The 19,057-nt window shown below is 34.6% G+C and overlaps 2 protein-coding genes across 2 annotated transcripts; one reads left to right on the forward strand and one right to left on the reverse strand.

The window, feature by feature from the left end:
- Nucleotides 1–7: 7 nt before the first annotated feature.
- On the reverse strand, nt 8–4,325 carry wdr61 (WD repeat domain 61). Its single transcript, XM_019068112.2, has 10 exons — nt 3,968–4,325; nt 3,827–3,854; nt 3,596–3,701; nt 3,329–3,501; nt 2,882–3,030; nt 1,766–1,859; nt 886–979; nt 712–804; nt 548–629; nt 8–241 (listed from the first exon to the last, which is right to left on the reverse strand). Exons 1-10 carry the CDS (start codon nt 3,977–3,979, stop codon nt 152–154), a joined length of 921 nt encoding a protein of 306 aa, XP_018923657.2. The 5' UTR covers nt 3,980–4,325; the 3' UTR covers nt 8–151.
- Nucleotides 4,326–9,354: 5,029 nt separating this feature from the next.
- Nucleotides 9,355–19,057, forward strand: LOC109050549 (cellular retinoic acid-binding protein 1). The gene is made up of 4 exons (XM_042714961.1): nt 9,355–9,548; nt 11,260–11,438; nt 16,600–16,713; nt 18,788–19,057. The coding sequence occupies exons 1-4, from the start codon at nt 9,476–9,478 to the stop codon at nt 18,836–18,838; spliced, it is 417 nt and encodes a 138-aa protein (XP_042570895.1). The 5' UTR covers nt 9,355–9,475; the 3' UTR covers nt 18,839–19,057.

Consider the following 19,057-nt stretch of genomic DNA (forward strand, 5'->3'; position numbering starts at 1 on the left):
AAAGAACTAGAAAAAAAGACATTTATTTGTAACACCAGATACAGATGTTGAATTTAGCAATGAAAAAAACTATATTTTGCATGTTTGCCGTGGTCTTGAGAGGGTGTGACTCTTACAGAGCTTCATCAGGAGGCTGTAGTTTCGTGGAGATTCACATGGGACAGTCGTAAATGTGGATGGCTCTGTCATCACCTGCAGAGACGATTTTGGAGCCTGTGGGGTTGTACTTCACACTCCAAACCTACACACACACACACACACACTTGTACATGAGCATGCATGATTCATGCCCTTCAGAAACTAAAACAAACCGTGATCTGCTTATAAACCAACAATACAGTAAAAACAAACTCTTTTCTATGTGAATTTATTCCTATGAAGGAAAAGCTGAATTTTTAGCATCATTACTCCAGTCTTCAGTGTCACATGATCTTTCAGAAATCATTCTAATATGCTAATTTGCTGCTCAAGAAACATTTCTGATCATCACTGTTGAAAACAGTTATGCTGCTTTATATTTTTATGGAAACCGTGATACATCTCTCACCTGGTCCTGATGATCAAAGAATGTGTTCACACATGACCTGCTGCTCGTCGTGTCCCACACTTTTACACTCTTATCAGACGAACTGAAACAGAAACAAATAACAGCTAAGAACACACAAACGACATTTCCCATTTTCTATTCATCTGAAGTGCATCAACTCTTGCCTGGACACAAAGTGTGTGTCGTCAGGTGAAAAGGCCACGTTCAGCACCCAGGATCCGTGACCGCTGAGAGTGCCGGCCAGGTTAGCGTGCTGCCTGAGAGACGCACACAAACAACCAGACCGTGAGATATAAGTGTGTTGGAAGGTGAAAGATGCACACAAATTTGCAACCTACACGTCATAGATCTTGATGTAGCCGTCATCTGATGCGGTTACCAGCAGCTGAGAGTCTGGAGAGAAAGTCAGAGACCTGATAGGCATCGCATGACCTGAAAAGAAGAAAAAAAGAGCATGTCTTATTGTTAATCCTACAGTTTGGCTTCTGTACCTTTAAGATGTCTGTATGTAAATAATGTAGTACAAACAGTAATAAATTCTGCATTTATTTGATCAAAAACACTACATAGAGGATGGAAAAATTTTACAATTTAAATTAGCTGTTTTCTATTGTAATATATTTTATATAAATATTTATTTCTGTGATGCAAAGCTGTATTTTCAGCATCATTACTCCAGTCTTCAGACTTAAAATGTTACAAAATATTTATATTTCAAATAAATGCTGTTCTTTTACTTTGACATACCTTTTTCCCATATATTCTAAAATATATTCATATAGAAAACTGTTCTCTTAAAGTGTAATTATATTTTACAATGTTACTGCTTTACTGTATTTCTGATCAAATAAATGCAGCCTTGGTGCGCATAAGATACTTCTTTCAAAAACGAAATATATTGTAATTATTATAACTTTGACCACTAGTGCAGTACAATAAAAACAACTGCATTTAACGTTCAACATTATTTCCAGCTGTGCTTGTTGGAGCAAATGAAAGGGATGAGTGAGCGATGGAGCGACGCAGGAAGACAAAGAGGCTCTGCGTCAGGAGCCGAAGTTTACGACCCTTGAGGGACAGCCAGTGACGCAAACAGGTTTTTCCACTGCATTCACGTAACCCATAATCACCCTAAAGGCATCTAGCAGACTAATGGACAGAGCGTTTTAATAAGAGGAAACTGAAGACAGCTTGAATCATGTGGGAGACGATTTTCACCTTCCAGCGTGTGCAGGAGTTTCCCAGTCGCAATATCAAAGATATTAATGATTCCGTCTATAGCACCACTGGCTAAGTACTTTCCATCTGGACTCTAGAGAGAGAGACAGAGAGAGAATTATTAGGGCTTGGAAAACTTTATATTATAAGGAAAATCTGCATTTTCTTAAATATTCATTCCAGTGTGTAATGTGAATGAAATTTGGACCGTCATTTGTGAAATGAGTTCCTTTTAGAACACTGAGGCTGACTGTTACACTGACACTTATTTACATATTTCCCACAATTTTTATCGGTTTGATGACTGGTTTAAGAAGACTTTTAAGACTTTTTTAATAAGAGCAATTACACTCAAGAAACCTTTTTTTTGCTGACAAAATATTTTAGAGCTAAGCATGACAAAATTATTTATGTTCAATACAGACTTTTAAAAAAAGTTTTAATTTAATTAATTTGATGAACCTATTTATTTAGCATTTCAGCTTAAATTAAACATTTTGTATATAATGAACAAGAACATATTCTAAAAAATAAATAAATAAAAATGTGATATACACTTCAGTTTCAAGGTTTGGAGTTTGATTTTTTTTTTTTTTTGAAAAAAAAAATATTATTTTATTCTGCAAGAATGCATTAAATTGACCTAAAGTGACAGTAAAGACAATTATAATATTATAAAATATTTATTTTACAAATAAATGCTGCTCTTTTGAACTTTCTATTCATCAAAAAATTCTAAAAAAAAAAAAAAAAAAAAATCAGTTTCCACAAAAATATTAAGCAGCACAACTATTTTTAACAGTGATGATAATCAGAAATGTTTCTTGAGCAGCAAATCAGCATATTAGAACGATTTCTGAAGGATCATGTGACACTGAAGACTGCAGTAATGTTATTAAGTTGTAATAATATTACTGTATATTACTGTAAAATCTTACCAACTCCAAACTTTATTTCATATAGATTTTTTTTAAATAATATATTAAAAAAAGGTTTATATATGATTTAATTCAGTACAAAAGCAGAAAATGATTCTAGCCCAGCCCTTCTGTCCACTGAATATTATATTTTTTTAAGAAATGGTTTATATGTGATTTATTTTGGAGAGACTCTTACGTAAGCGATGCTCAGAATGAATTTCCCTCTAGTGTCCAGCGAGTGCTCCTTTTTCCCACTTTCCACGCCGAAGATGTTGACCTTCCCTAGATGGCTGCCAGTGGCAATGTATTTGGAGTCAGGAGAGAAGGCAACCGTCCAGGCGTCAACTGCAGATGGTACAGAAAGAGTTCATCAGTGTTATTTTACTGTATTTAGATACTAGATTTTTACTTTTATATTTTATGCTTTCATTTAAATTCTTTAAAAACTTTTAGCAATTTGTTTCTGTTTGTCTTTTTTTTTTATATCTATATACTTTTTATTTGTTTCTCTTTGCTTTTTTTTTTTTTATTTCTATATTTTTTTTTTTTTTGTTATTTTTTTTTTTTTTTGGTTAGTTTTAGTTAGTTTCGTGCATTTAAAGTGATCTTTAAAAATAAACAAATAAATAAATTTGCAGCTCACCTGGGCCTGCGTCCATGGACTTGATCTGTTTGCCCGTCTCCAGATCCCAGAGCCGAATATGAGCATCAAGAGAGCTGGAGGCAGCAATCACTCCATTTTGACTGATGTCCACCGACACCACGCCCAGCTGGTGACCCTCCAGCGTCCACTGCAGCTCCAGCTTCTCATCCGACCTGCGAGCCGTCACAACAAGAGACGTATGTTCAGAAACAAACACTTTTTTAATCAACAGTCGATGCTTTGATTGCACTTCACATACTGATTTACCATTTCCACACTTTTACCAGGTCGTCCAAAGAGCCGGTCACGATGGTTTCCGACCCGTCCTTCTCGCTGCGACCCCATGCCGCGGTCCAGATGGCATCTTCATGAGCTGCAGAGACACAGAGATTCTTTGGCTGTGCCCAAATATGCTGCCTAGATAGACAGCTCACTAGATTTTTGGCCTCTAAATCAGAACAGATGACTAAGTGTGTGTGTGTGTGTGTGTGGACTCACCATGCTCCTGCTTGAATAGAATACTGTACTAAAAACAGAACAATTAACATATTTATATCACATACAATCATTATTCTGATCACCATAGATACAATAAGACAGAAAACATGCAGGGTGTGTTCATATTAGAGATGAACTCACTTGTGTGCTCATAGTCTTCGTTTCAAAATCTGTTTGTAATGCAAACGGGCTCCTATGAGTTTCTAAGCGCGTGTGTGAAGTGGATTATGAGTTATTCTGGAGTTTATAAACTCACTTCATGCACAGCTGCTTGCGTAGCTTAGTTTATGACTAAATAAACTGCTTCTGGGAGCGTTCGACGCGTCCTGAGGAGGTTTTAGCGCGTCCGCGGAAAAGTCGGATAATCCTTAAGATTTGTTACATGCATCCGATGAAAAATCAAAGCGATTTATTAACAATAATAAACACCCGCGTTGATGATGCTGCCTAGAGAGCCGCCATGACACCTGCGCGCAAAGCACCATGGGAACAACCGTCTGACTCCGCCCCCCCTGTACGTGCTTTCAAAACGAGCGTCACATGCAATATTATCAAAGGATCAATAAATACAAACGACAGATGCCATTGATAGTAATTAAATAGTAGTAGTAGTAGTAAATGTATTTATAAAAACATTTTTAAAAATGGTAAGTTTAATCAATTTAAAATAAATAATGTAAATAAATCAAATAAAATAAACATTTTAAATACATAAATAATAACTAAATAAACGCTAAGTACAATAATTCTACACAATATTGTAAATAATCAATGCAAATAACATACCAGTGATAGTAATAAAATAGTTCCAGTATTTAAAAATAAAAAATAAATAAATAAATGATGATTGTTGTTTATTGTATGTTTTTTTTATTTATTATTTATAAAATAAATAAAAAACATTTACAATAATATTAAAGCATCCATACAAATAACAGTAACTAGTGATGGTAATGAAATAATAGTACCAATAAAAAAACAAACACATAAATGATAATAGAATAATAAATAATGTATTTATAAATGAAAAAAAAACAAAAATACCAATCTTGAATAATGCATTTAAAATAAATATTTTAAATAAAACAATTGCATGAAAATAGAATAATAATAATTTTAAATAAATAAATAAATATTAGCAAATCATTAATAAAAAAAAAAAACAGGCCCCAATGATAGTAATAAAATAATAGTACCAGAATAAAATTCTAAATAAATATGCTAAATAAATACAGTACAATACAATATTGTTAAATCATGAATACAAATAACAGGTAGCACTGAAAGCTATAAAATAATACTATCAATATTTAAAATAAAAAATAAATAAGATAATAAACAAGAAATGTATTCATTATTTACAAAATTAAATAAATGCTAACTATAATATATTTAAATATTAAAATGAAAACAAAATAATAAAAATCATTTAGCTTGTTTTATTGGCATGACTAATAACTGTATATACAAATAAAGAGAGCACTATAAGCAGTCTCTTTATCAGCTTGACCTCTTTTATTGCTTTGTCTTCAGAGTTTCTAAAATAAGATATTTTTTCAAATGGATATTTTTCTTCTATTTTTATGCCAACTAAAATTAGTTTCTAGTTACTAAAATAAGATATTTTTTCAAATGGATATTTTTCTTCTATTTTTATGCCAACATTTAAAAAAAAAAAAAAAAAGCAGAAGACATTTAAACACAGTCTACCACACTTCTCTCAGCATTTGCAGCATTTGATTACAGAAAAGTCTTTCCTCTGTGTTAGAGAGCTGGACAGAAGGAAGTCCATATGCTATGTGGGATTTTAGTCCTTTTATGTCTTGAGCAGTGAGTTTCTCAGCTGATGCCCTTTGAGGTGCAATGTGCCTCGCAGAGGGAATTCAGCATCGACTGACCTAGATCTGACAGCACCAGCGAGCGAGCGAGCGAGCGAGCGAGAGAGAGAGAGAGAGAGAGAGAGAGAGGAAGAATGTGCTGCTTTATGGTTTAGAATATATTAATCAAATACGGTCTGTCTTATGGCTCTTAGACAGCAGCACTTGACAAAAAAAAAAAAGACCTTCTATAAAACTCAAGATGATTAGAAACATTACTGATCTGAATGGGTAGCAAAAAGAAGCTGATTGTATAAAGTCACATTCCCTGGCCCCCCTTACAAAAGAGTACTGTACCACGGTAAAGTTATAGTATCATAGATCATGTTACTGTTGGATTAAAATATTCATATACCATGGTATGTACATAGTGGTTAAATGTACCTAAAATCATTATTTTATTATTTTATGGTAAAATCATCAGTTCGCATGCATGTACTGACTGAAACCAGCACTACTTTCATGTCTCTTGTATTGCATTACAGACTCTTATTTAAAAAAAAAAAAAACTGCTGCCGCTAATTTGTATAAATTTGTACAATCTCATTAGCAGTGTTGGGGGAAGTTACTTTTAAAAGTAATGCATTACAATATTGCGTTACTCCAGAAAAAAGTAACTAATTACATTACGTAGTAACTTTTTATGGAAAGTAATGCGTTATGTTACTTTTGCATTCATTTTTTAAAATCTGGACAGGGCTCGCTTGTTTGTTTTTAAAATAAAAAAGTTATATTTTTGGCAAATATAAAACGTCCGTACAGTAGAATGCAGAAGAAATTTCAACACACTTCAGCATTAAAAAAAGACACAAAAATGTTTGTCTAGAGTAATTTTTGCTTATTGGTATAGTTGAACTGAATCATCGAAGGTCAGAAGCAAAGACATTAGTTAATAGAATGGGATTAAATATATAAGTGATATTTGTGTTGTTTAACTTTTAATTATTGCAGGTGAATTCATATTCTGAGCTGCATATTTTTATTCATTTTGAGGAATACCGAATCTGTGTTTTTTTGTGAGTGAGATGAATTAATGCATATTCATATTTATTTTAGAACTACAGTAAAATCTTCTGATTTCTCTCAACATGGGGACAGGAGAGCTGTCAATCAATAAATTGAAAAAAGTTTGAATAAATTTGAAAAAGTAATTTAGATATTCTCTTGTAAATTAAAAAGTAATGCGTTACTTTACTAGTTACTTGAAAAAAGTAATCTGATTACGTAACTCGCGTTACTTGTAATGCATTACCCCAAACACTGCTCATTAGTACATTTTTGTACGATCTGCTTATGCTGACAACGAGGGTTAACTTTAGGCATGGGGTTGTGGGTGGATCATTATACTTTACTTTTTTTTTTCTTTTCTAAAAATCATACATTTCCATACAAATCACATTGTACAAATTCATACGCAATTGGCACCTTGTAAAATAGCTGTTTTCTCATGAGATCGGGTTTGTATATCAGTCTGCTTGTCCTGACCAGTGTTGGGTAGTAACTAATTACTGTAATAATATAACTTTTTGCAGTAACTTGTAGTGTAACTAATTACTAATAAGATTTCAGTAGTAATATTACAGTTACGGTCCATAAAACAGCTAGTTTAAGGTCTGTGTGCATTTTCCTTCTTTTCTCTTGGCTTTTAATTGCTTTTGGCTCATCTTTTAACTCAGTAAAGACTAAATTTACCATCAGGGTTTAGCTGTAATTAGTGCTTAATTTGATCATGTTTTTGTGCTCGCGCAAACCAGTCCATTTTCTCGGCAAAACAGCTCTTCATTTTCCCTTGTTCGGTTTTTCAGAATGAAACGAGACGAAGAAGCTGTTTTTCTTGAGACGCATTGTACTAAGAAACCCTTTAATGTGCCTTCTGGAAACCAGTTAGCATTTAAGAGGTTGTGGAGTTCATTTGTGTCCATCTTCAAGAAGAAAAGCTCCGTGTGCGACGTCAAGCACAGGCTCTCGAAGCCTCTCAGACTGCATGTGAAAAATGACTGCTCCTGGTTTCTCATGGCTTAATACGCTGAGATAAAGTCACCAGAGGGAGAAATTACTATGGCAGGCTTTTCACAGCCACTGGATTTTCTTATCTCTGGGAACTGTGTTTTTATTCGAGCACTTTTGAGGGCAGGAAACTTTAGAATTGAAATATAAAGACCTTCATGCTGTACAAAGCACAAAGCTTGTGTCCAAACCTAATTAAGTATTTTGTCATCATGAAGGACTTTAAGCAGTGCTTTAGTCTGGCAAACATAATGAGATGCAGCATGGTGTCCGAGAATCAGTCTAAATTTGCTGTTCAGTAATGCTTTCTAAAAGACTTGGTTCTGATTGGTCAATCGCAGCACTCTGCTAGTTACCGTTGCGCTTTAGTTTCATGTCTCTCCTATCACTCCATGCTCTTGTTCTTCTCATATAATAAACAGTTAACTTGAATTACAATTTTGTGTCTATTTATTTACTTATAAGAAGCAATGAAATTAAAAGGATTTTAGTATAATATAGGTACCTTTCCTGATTTATAAAGTATGTTTATGTTTGAGCAGGTCTGTTAATATGCTTATATGGTCATTAATATTAATACAACACTTCCACTCTGATTTCTTTCATACATTTTTAAATATGCTACTTTAATTCTTCCATTGAAGTTGCAGCATGTCATTTTGTGTTAATAGCTTACTGATCATTTCATATATATATATATATATATCAAGTAGAACAATGATTTTAATGTGCAAAAATATATATATACCTAAGTAAAATACCTAAAAATTTTCAAAATAATTTAAAAATGCGATATGAAAATAGTGACAGATGTTTTCTTCCGTACTGTGATGTACAACGAGAAACAGATTATCGGAGTCGTCACTGGAATATCCAGTTATGACATTTTGATAAAAAATGACATGAAAAAAAATTACAAAGTTTAAAAAAAAAAAAAAAAATTAAATATGCATGGATGAATCATTTAAAATATGATCAGTAAGATGCATCAACAAAATAAATGATGAATTTCCACATTTTTAGTGAATAAATCTGTCAGTGTAAGCAAGAACAATACAGCCGTATTAAAGATGCATCACTTTAAAAAGTCTTTATATGTTAAGCAATATTGCTTCTCTTCAGGAATTTGATCTTGTTTGAATTTTTCAAGACAAAGATTGGATTTTTAAGTATTTTAACTTAAAAACAAAGCAAAAATACAGAGTTTTGCAGTGAAGTCACAAAGTGGCTCATTAAAACCATTTTGTATCCTGACGCATTGATACAAATCTGAAAGTTGCATTGCAGCTGTGCAATCTAGTGCTTTTCACAAGCACTTCAAGTCTGGAAACATGTCACCTGTGCTGAGGCGCTTCTGCACAAACACGTGTTAAAATCAGAGCCTGAGTATGCGCCACGGTTCACCGGACACATTAGGACAGCAGTACAGCGATGCATCCCGTACGGAAACCACAGACACACCCACAATACATGGTGAGGAAGAAACATGAGTGCACGGTTCTGTGGCTGATGCTGGAACAGGTTGTTTGATGCAGCAGTCTGAACGGTGAGACAGCAGCACTGCAAGTGGGCGGGAGAGAGACACAGACAGACAGAGAGAGAGAGAGAGAGAGAGAGAGACAGAGAGGGGAGGGACGGGGTGAGTGAGAACATAAGACAGAAAGGGAACGGACGATCACAAAGAGAGAAGAAAAGGAGAACAAGAGTAGCGAGGGACCAGAGGAGAAGAGAGAAAGAGACAGAGCAGGACAATCCGAAGCTCAAAATGCCTCCCAACTTCGCCGGCACCTGGAAAATGAAGAGCAATGAGAATTTCGATGAACTTCTGAAAGCTCTCGGTAATATTTCATTTCATCTGTTCAGCTGTGCATCACGTCCGCTCACCTTCTAGCCTCCAGGCGTTCACGTAAGAACATCTTGAGAGGATCGAGAGATGTTTCAGACTAGATTCGGCTCTCGGGGAAGATGTTATCGTATGGTAGAATGCAAGAGGGCTGATTATTCACATTTATCACGATGGGTTAAAGTGGGTTACGTGGCTGTTACAAGTTAACTGAGGGCTTTGTGTTTGAAACATTCACTCACAGTGATTTGTTTAACTGTAAGGCAGGAAGGTCTCGGAACCGTTTGGGAAGAAATCAGCCAGTCGGGAGCAAAACTCAGGGTGCGACAGAGACAAATGTGACATTTATGCATTTGCCAGCTGCCTTCAGGATTGTATTATGTCTAAACGTGTGCTCCTATGGCATCAAACCCATTATGGTGACATTGCGATCACTTTGCTCTAACAGTTGAGCTGAGGAAAAATTTCATTGCTTTTTCAAAGCTGTTGAGCTTAATTCATTAACTCTGTCTCAAAACAATGTAAAAATGTTACTATTATTTATTTATTAATATTTTAAATGAGCTGTTTTCAGTTTTCATTTTAGTTGAAATTTTACTAGTTTTGTTATGTACTTTTGTCATTTTAGCAGTTTTTTTTATTAATATTTAAAAATTTCTATTTAGCTTTCGTAAAAAGTATTGTACTAGTTGTTTTTGGTTTTTTAGTACTTCAGCTTCAACTTATTTAATTTCAGTTAGTCACCAAGGCAGCATTTCTAGTTTTTGTTTAAATGTTTTAAGTTTATAATGAATTATACATATTCTTTTTTTTTTTAAGTTGTTTTCATTTTAGGTAATAACAACAACATGGTCTCAAAATAGTCACAAATAATAGTAATAGTATAGAGAACACATGAAAAAAAAAAATGGAGAATTTAATGAAAAATTTTGTTCCTAGGAGAGCAAACGCAGTCTAGGAGAAATTAAAAATATCTAATTTTGAATTTTTCTTACCAATGGACAGGTTTAAAATTGGCTCTATTAAACTGTTCCACTATTTTGTGAGATTTTTGATTTTGCATGATGCAAAGGAGCTGCATTTTTGATTGCAAACTGATATTAATGTGACAAATTCTCACAGATGTTGCTGGTTTCAAACCACAAATGCTAAATCTCTCTCAGCTGGATACCAGGATGAATGAGGAACACCCAGAATGAGAGAGAAATTATGAACTCGGATGGTTCACGTCTTTCTGTAAAACCCGTGCTATGTTCCAAACCAGAGCAAAACCTTTTCAGACACTTCCAGAATTCCTCAGATTCATCCTGAGGGATCCTCCAGCATTTGTGGAGTTTTGCATGGCAGAGAATTGAAACAAAGTCTCCTGAGGACATTATAATTTAAGAGAATGGCAAGCCTGGAATTATGTTAAATTAGAATCAAGGTTAAAACATCAGTCCAGGGTATAGCAGAAGGTTCTTAGTATTTCCACTTTGAAATACAAATGGAAAGCTCTTTCTCATTCCTTCCAACATTTTGTATATTTCACACAATGCACTAAAACTATGTACTTCACCAATGATGGGAATGTGCACTTTTGTACATGTGCTAGACATACTAATTCATCTTTGTATTTTGGCTAGTGTAGTTTAACTAGTTTAATTACCTTTAAATGCATTATTATTTTCCTTTTTGGTTTATATATTTAAAACTGTGCCACCCAGGTGTGAACGCTATGCTCCGGAAAGTGGCTGGCGCTGCTGCAGCCAAACCGCACGTGGAGATCCGGCAGGACGGAGAGCAGTTCTACATCAAGACCTCCACCTCGGTACGCACCACGGAAATCAACTTTCGCATCGGAGAGGAGTTTGACGAGGAGACGGTGGACGGCAGGAAATGTAAGGTGAGTCACATCGATGGCTGACATCAGAAACGAGACACTGACCCGCTGAGCTTCACAGCCCCTTAAAAACCACCTGAAACAACAGCCATTCGATAACTATAGGAGATAACCATAAGAAAAAAATGAAATGCCACTCAAAATCTTCATAGCAAAAGTTGTTTAAATTTACTATTTAATATTATATATTACATATTATATATAAAGCAATATTAAACTGTATTTAGAAAATAGTAACTGTTATTAGAAAATACTGTAATTACCGTAAGATTTTATGATTTCTTAAACATCTTAAACTCGGATTTTTCAGATTTTCAGCCTGAATTCATATTTTCAAAAGGTGCTGTATATTATATTTTTTAAAAATGCATGTAATTATTTTAAATAATAAAATATAAATAAATATAATTACTTTGTTTTTAATATATTAATTTTGTAATTTTATTTATTCATTCCCTTATAATTGAAATTAAGTAGCTTATATCCTTCTTGTTTTTTTCAAATACTTAATGTGATTTATCTCACAGCTGGTTGGTTTGGTTCTTAACTTTAAATTCTTCACTAAACAATTATTATTTTTTAATTACTGTAGAGAAAATTAATGGGTAAAGAAAAAAAAAACACTTCAGAGAAAAAAATTGGAGCTCAGCAAGCACCTGTAACAAAATAAAATGCTGTTAATGGAAACCGCTGTTAACATCCCCGGACATCATGGACTCTGATTTCAGAAGATATACCCACAGACACGTTTATGTAGATTTACATTAGTTCACCTCGCATCCATCAGAACAAATTGGCCACTAATGTGAGTATCAATTTCGCCATCATGAGTTTGTCCATCTCCTCTAATGTCCCTTCAGATGAATCTCAGTCTCTCTATATCGTCTTAATCGGGTCTTCACATGTTTTGCAGAGGCGCAGTTTTTTGTTGCTTGCCCAAGCAGTCCAATTCCACTCTGTAACCCGATCCTTCCATTCACATTCAACAATAGCCATCCTACACTACACAATCTAGATCCTCGTCCATAAAACCGATTTTATTTCACTGACCTTAACGATGACATCTCACTGAGCAAAATGATGGCGTTATCAAATTGTGAGAAACCTAAACCAGGTCTCAGACTGCAGAGCTCAGCAGATAGTGAATTTGAACAACTATGGGGCGTTTTTGTACATGAAAACCCAGAAATGAGACAAGGGCAAGAGGGTCGCTAGTTGTAAAATATAGTATTCAAAATGGGGTTTTTGCAGTGATGCCTCAAAGAACCAGTTTTGGTTTCCCAAAGATCCTTTCATTGAACAGTTCTTAAAAGAGCCATTTATTTTCTTAGTGTGAAGATTTAAAACATTTACACTCTTAAAAATAAAGGTTCTTTATTTGCATTGATGGTTCCACGAAGAACATCCATGGAACCTTTTCTTTCTATGAAAGATTCTTTATAGTGGAAAAAGGTCCTTTGAATTATTAAAATGTTTTCACATTCTTGTTCACTGAATGGTTCTTCAATGGCATCGCTGTGAAACCCCCTTTTTTACACCCTTTATTTTTAAGGGTGTAAAGAACTTTTTTTCGCTACAAAAGAACTTTTTGTATATTGGTTGTGGAAAGGTTCTTCATATAACCATCAATGACAAAAAAAATAATCTTTATTTTTAAAAGCGCAGATTCGACATTAACGCTCATCTCTCAAAATCAAGTGAACTTCCTACCTGGGTAACATTTTTGCACATTACAGCCTTATGTATATATTATTCCCTGAAAAGCTGTCTTTGTAGGCAGCTCACTATAGGTTTTGAAACACAGCTACTATATTTTAATTTGTCGGGACTTAATCAGGACATTTTATTGAATATTATTCCCAAGAAATTTAGTCTTTAACTTTGAGAATCCTTTTTTTTATGGAAATGGCTTTGTTGTGAGATAGACAGAGAGACATAGTGAAAGGATGGGTGTATAGACAGATTTGACCTCATTTTGTTCTGGAACAGACAGCCGTGGGAGGGGGATTATTTGGGAGTCTTGCAGCCCCTGAGAGTCACGTAACTGTCTGTCCCGAGCGTTCTGACAGAGGAGACATCTTCAAGTGTGCGTTCTGTATTTATTTATACATGTGTGTCTTTCTGACCTACAGACGGGTTTGGAAACAAAATGTCTGTAAATGTCCCAAAAAAGCTAGCTGATTGGGAGAGCTGGACCATCGGCTCTTGGAGCATCATGGAAAAAGCCTACCATGATTCTTTATTGACATTGATGGTTCCATGAAGAACCTTCAACATCCATGGAAACTACAGTGAACCCATTGCAAGCAACAAACTGCAGCAAAGAGCTTTCTTAATTATAATGGAAGCGCTCAGAAATGTTCATCCTGACATATGTATCTATGAAGTGAGATGGCAATGTGAAGCAACAAGCTTTTTGATTGAATTATATCATTATAAGTCAATGGATTTAACAGTGGCAAAGTCATTGACCCTTCGCAAAGATCCGCCCTCTCCTTAGTTACTGTTGCTACGTCCGACAAGCCATGCCGCTCTCACGCCAAACATCATGTGAAAACGAAATGAAACAATGAAACAAAGTCTCAGCTTTCAAACAATGTCATTTTTAAGAAATTCAAACAATAAATACTGTTTTGGGCTCTTTAATGTGTCGTGACAGATCGCTGTAGCTCCTTGATGAACCGATCATCTCTTCCTCTTTACTAGTTATAGTATGAAATAAACATGAATGACCATCAGAGGGTATCTTGTTTCAACTGCAGAAATACGTCAACACACATTATTCTATAAAACAACAGTGAATAGTGTATAAGTAGGTGAACTGAGATGCACCTGTTTGTTGTGTGCGCCCTTCGCTTCTCAAATCTCGCTGTACATGCTCTGAGAGTGTGCACGTGTGAAAGAAAATGTCTTATTATAAAAATAAGACATTCAAGCCTTTTATTTACCTCAGCTGCCCTGTTGTCGTTGAGGGACAGAGATGTTAGCAGGCAGGGGACTCGAAGTAATCCAGCCGTTCTCAGAACCGGTTGCTATAGAGACAGACCGCTCACCTGCCACAGGGCAGAAGGCTGAGACTAAATGATCGTTAGTGAGAGAGACGGGGAGAAAAGATGGGTGGCCATGCTAATCAACCCCTAGCGCTTTTGGTTTTTGGGAGAGCAGAGACTATTTATTGTTATTTTCTTTCATTTCAACTTATATTATTATTCTTTATTTTTACTTTGTTCAGACTCTCATTGTATAAGCTACAGATGCTTTGACAATGCAATTGGTATTTGTCATGTGAGGAACGCACATTAACAGAGAGAGGGATGTTTGGTTTGCATTGTGCTCTTTATTGGAGGGATTTTATGATTTAGTTGCCTACACATACATTATGCATTTGGTGGATGCTTGTATCCAAAGCTATTTGCAGTGCATTCAAAGTAAATTTGATCATCAAGTGCATTTCCAAGGGATCAAACCCACAGTGTTGCAAGCGCCATGCTGTTCCAGTTGTGCTAAATAACATAAAACTGCAAGAGGGTTAAAAAAAAGAGTCCCTTTTCCAGTTTTCGGTTGCATTACACTGAAATATCATCCACAATACATCCCACAGTCATCTCAACCATCAAGACAATGATATTCAGATTAGCATTTTCAGTGCCAGATCAATAAACTTTTACTTTAGTTAAATAGCAGTGGATTTTTTCCATTGAGTTTTACTCTGTGTCCCGGTTAATGCCCTGAGCTTAGATTGTAAATGAAGATGCTGTTGTGTGTGTGTGTCTGTTTTTTAGTTTGAGCGAGACGAATGAGTGTGTCAGGATGCTGTACACTGTCTCATTTTAAAGGGATTTTAGATCAAGCTGCATAAATTGGTTTAAAGACGGTGCCTGGGGCCAGAGAGAGAGAGAGAGAGAGAGAGAGAGAGAGGCAGGCACAGAGAGGTGATATGAACGGAGTCTGATTGCTGATGCTGTTTTGCTGCAGTTCTCTGACACTCTTCATTTATCTGGGCCCTCCACACACATCCAAAGCAGCACATTTACTGAGTTATCTCTATGAGGACATACCATTGACTTCTAATGTTTCATATTTTATATTTATAATTAAATAATCATTTAGAGGATATTTATGTTTATGTTTTTATTAATAGTCAAATTATATATGCTGTTATTTATAGTATATTTATATTACATATTTTTATATTTATTAGTAAAAAATGTGTATTACGTGCAATAAACTACACAGAAAAAAATAGTGTTTAGGATTGTACAATTTTCACTCAAAAACTGCTAGCTTATTAAAGCAGAAATACTGAAATTGTATTTTCTTGTTCTTTTTTACAGTGTATATTTATATATTAAATTTAAAATTAAATGTTCAAAATTTTAAACATTTAAAAATTCTACTTTTTAGAATTAAAAATGTAATTTTATGTACAAATTCTTTTTCCAAAATTATATAACTATAATTAGATTTAAAATTCAGAAATTAATACGTTACACAAAAACTATATATATATATATATATATATATATATATATATATATATATATATATATATATATATATATATATATATATAAGTACTACATTTTTTAATAAAATCCTAGATACCCTTTGTAATCCAAAAAGAGAGAAAAAAAAAAAAAAAGGGATTAGGCCTGGGACTGTCAGGCTCCAAAAAGTATGTACGATTCATTCTTTTGAATCAAATCAGTGAATTGTTTGATCGATGAATCACTGAGTCAATGAGTTGAATTTGAGTACCGGATCAGATAAATTGAATGATGGGATAATTTTTACAGCCTTTCTCCTTCATTCGTATAAAAAAAAAAATGAACTAATCTTTATTTGAGTCATTTTCTTAATTAACAGATTAAAATGTTCTATTTTCAATACCCAAATTCCCAACACCCGTTACACAAACTTTGATCATATTCCAAAGTAGAAAATCATTTCAATGCAGCAAAAGATAAATGATGAGAAACACAAATGATTAGTTCACCTTTCAAGTCTTTTGTACAGTTGTCACGTGCTGCAATAATGAATTGTTCAAGAATTGACTCAAAACTAATTGATTGAGTTTTAGCAGCAGTTAATATTTCAGTGGATGCACAGATTGTGTGTTAATTATTAAATTTACAGATAATAATAAAGAAATTTTGGTCTGTAGAGTTTGGCCACGTGGGAGACAGAGAATAAAATCTACTGCAAGCAGACGCTGGTGGATCAAGACGGACCTGTCACATACTGGAGCAGAGAGCTACGTGGAGACGAACTGATCCTGGTGAGAGACACACAAACACACACCATATCATCACTAAGACTTCTTCTACAAGTCTGCTTCATTTCGTTTCATTTAAATATCAACTTTGTTGTAAAGAAAACAGACTAAATCCTTACTGAGCCACTTTGCTAACACACAGCTTTATCTGCTATTTCGGAGATTGTAAAGGCAAAGGATGTTTCTGGTGTTCACTTCTCCTGACCAGAGGGGCTGGATGAACATGGCAGTGTCCATATGAGAGATCACTGTGATCATATTTTATGACTTCAGACAGGAAACAGCCTATGGATTTATTTCCATATAGCTTAACATTAAGACAATGTTTAATGGAGCAGATCGATCTGAGAGGAAGAGAGCAGCTCACAGGCTGCTTTTCTCACTTCTGTCTCATTGCACTCTGGGTGTCCTTCACATAGTTTGGACACAAAAAGGGTACAAAATAGAGAATGAGCATCTTTTTTTGTTTTTGTACAAGTTCTGTACACTCTGAAACCCTCATTTGTGTGATTCTGTATTTCCTACAAAAAAAAAAAAAAAAACTAAAATTAAAAAACATCAGTGGAAACTTATGTACTTATCTTCTTACAATAGCTTTGGTAACATGGCTGAACGGCTGAGCTTGACAAATCTATTCTATACTACAATTTGTGTAAAAACTGATAAAAGTATTTGATTGTTTTGCACTTGTCCCAGACTTTCAATCGTAAAATATGAACAACCATCTTAAAATGATTATATAATACTATTAAAAATGATTTATTATAGTAATTAATTTACACTACGTTAAAAAAAAATTCAAGCCATTAATAATAGATGGATTAAAGGATGCATCAAATTGATCAAAACTGACAGTATAGACATTTATAATGCTACACAAATGTTAAAAATTCTGTTCTTTTGAACTTTCTGTTCTTCAAGGAATTCTGAAAAGACTGTATCATAGATTCTACAACTGTTTTTGACTTTGATAATAATCAGAAATGTTTTTGTTGAGCAGCAAATCAGCATATTAGAATGATTTCTGCAGGCTCATGTGACACTGAAAATTCAGCTTTCCAATCACAGGAATAAATTACATTTTAAAATATGTTAAAATAGAAAACATGAATTTGAAATTGTAATAATATTTCACAATATTACAGTTTTTTCTGTATTTTAATCAAATAAATACAGCCCTGGTGAGCATAAGATACTTCTTTCAAAAAACACTTAAAAATCTTACCAACCACGAATTAATGTTAGTGTATGTAAGTGAAATAATATTCATTAAGAAAACTGTTTTTGTTTAAGATACATGAAATGGTTGCTATGACATAAGCCTTAGAAAAACTAAAGAGTTGGCCATTTTATTTCTAAAATGTTTAAAATGCTATTCCACCACACAAAGCTTTCAAACACAATACGTAATGTGTGAAATCTTCATGACATTGAGGAAAAAAAAAAAAAACCTCTCCTATGATGGATGTCCAGTATTGGAGATTATCAGAAGACAAGTTCAATAAACTTGTGAGAGTGTGAAAAGAGATTATTTTCTAAAAGTCCATGGGGCCAAAAGTGCTAATATTTAATGAAACACCCATATGTGGGCCTTGATCCAAATTCAACAATAAAATAAGAGCGTCATGAATCCGTTCCAGGACAGGCGCTCCTGACGTCCGACCTCTGAGAACAAATGTCAGACGCTCATTCAGGCTGAACACAGGAATGTGAAGGACTGTCCAAAACATATGCAGCTCTGGCCCAAATCAGAAGCGATCACTTTAAATCTGACAGTCAGGCCGCTTGACATTTCTCACGGTTTGCTAAGTGAATTCAGAGCTCCATGTCTGGAGAACAACAATCCCAGAATGCAGCGCTGATTGTCTTTGGCGTCTCCCTGCGAATCTAGGACACATTTCCATAAGATGAATGTGCTTTCTTTAGTTTAGTCCAAAATAAAGCACAAAAGGGATTACGGACAGTTCCGATTGTCTTTATTAAACACAACATAATGGAGGTTAACTGCAAGACGCTCGGCTGATCGTCTCTGCAAGAGCTTCAAGCAGACTTCTTTGTTCCTTTCTCTCATTTTCAGATCTTTGGGGCCGATGATGTGGTGTGCACAAGGATTTACGTTCGAGAATGAGGTGGAGGCAACGACCACGAAAAACACCACCAAACAGCCCTGCATCCCAAGAATATGTGTCTAGAAAAACCAGAACCCTTCTTTACATGTCAGGCAGTGAACATGCATCCGTTCAGTGCATTGTGGGATTTCATTGTTTGTTTCTCTCTCTTTGTCCGTTTCTGACACAGATATGTGTATTGCAAACAAAGGCAGTAATAAAAATGGAAACGAACATCA

This window comes from Cyprinus carpio, chromosome A25 (genome assembly GCF_018340385.1).
Source record: "Cyprinus carpio isolate SPL01 chromosome A25, ASM1834038v1, whole genome shotgun sequence".
Taxonomy (NCBI): Eukaryota; Metazoa; Chordata; class Actinopteri; order Cypriniformes; family Cyprinidae; genus Cyprinus; species Cyprinus carpio.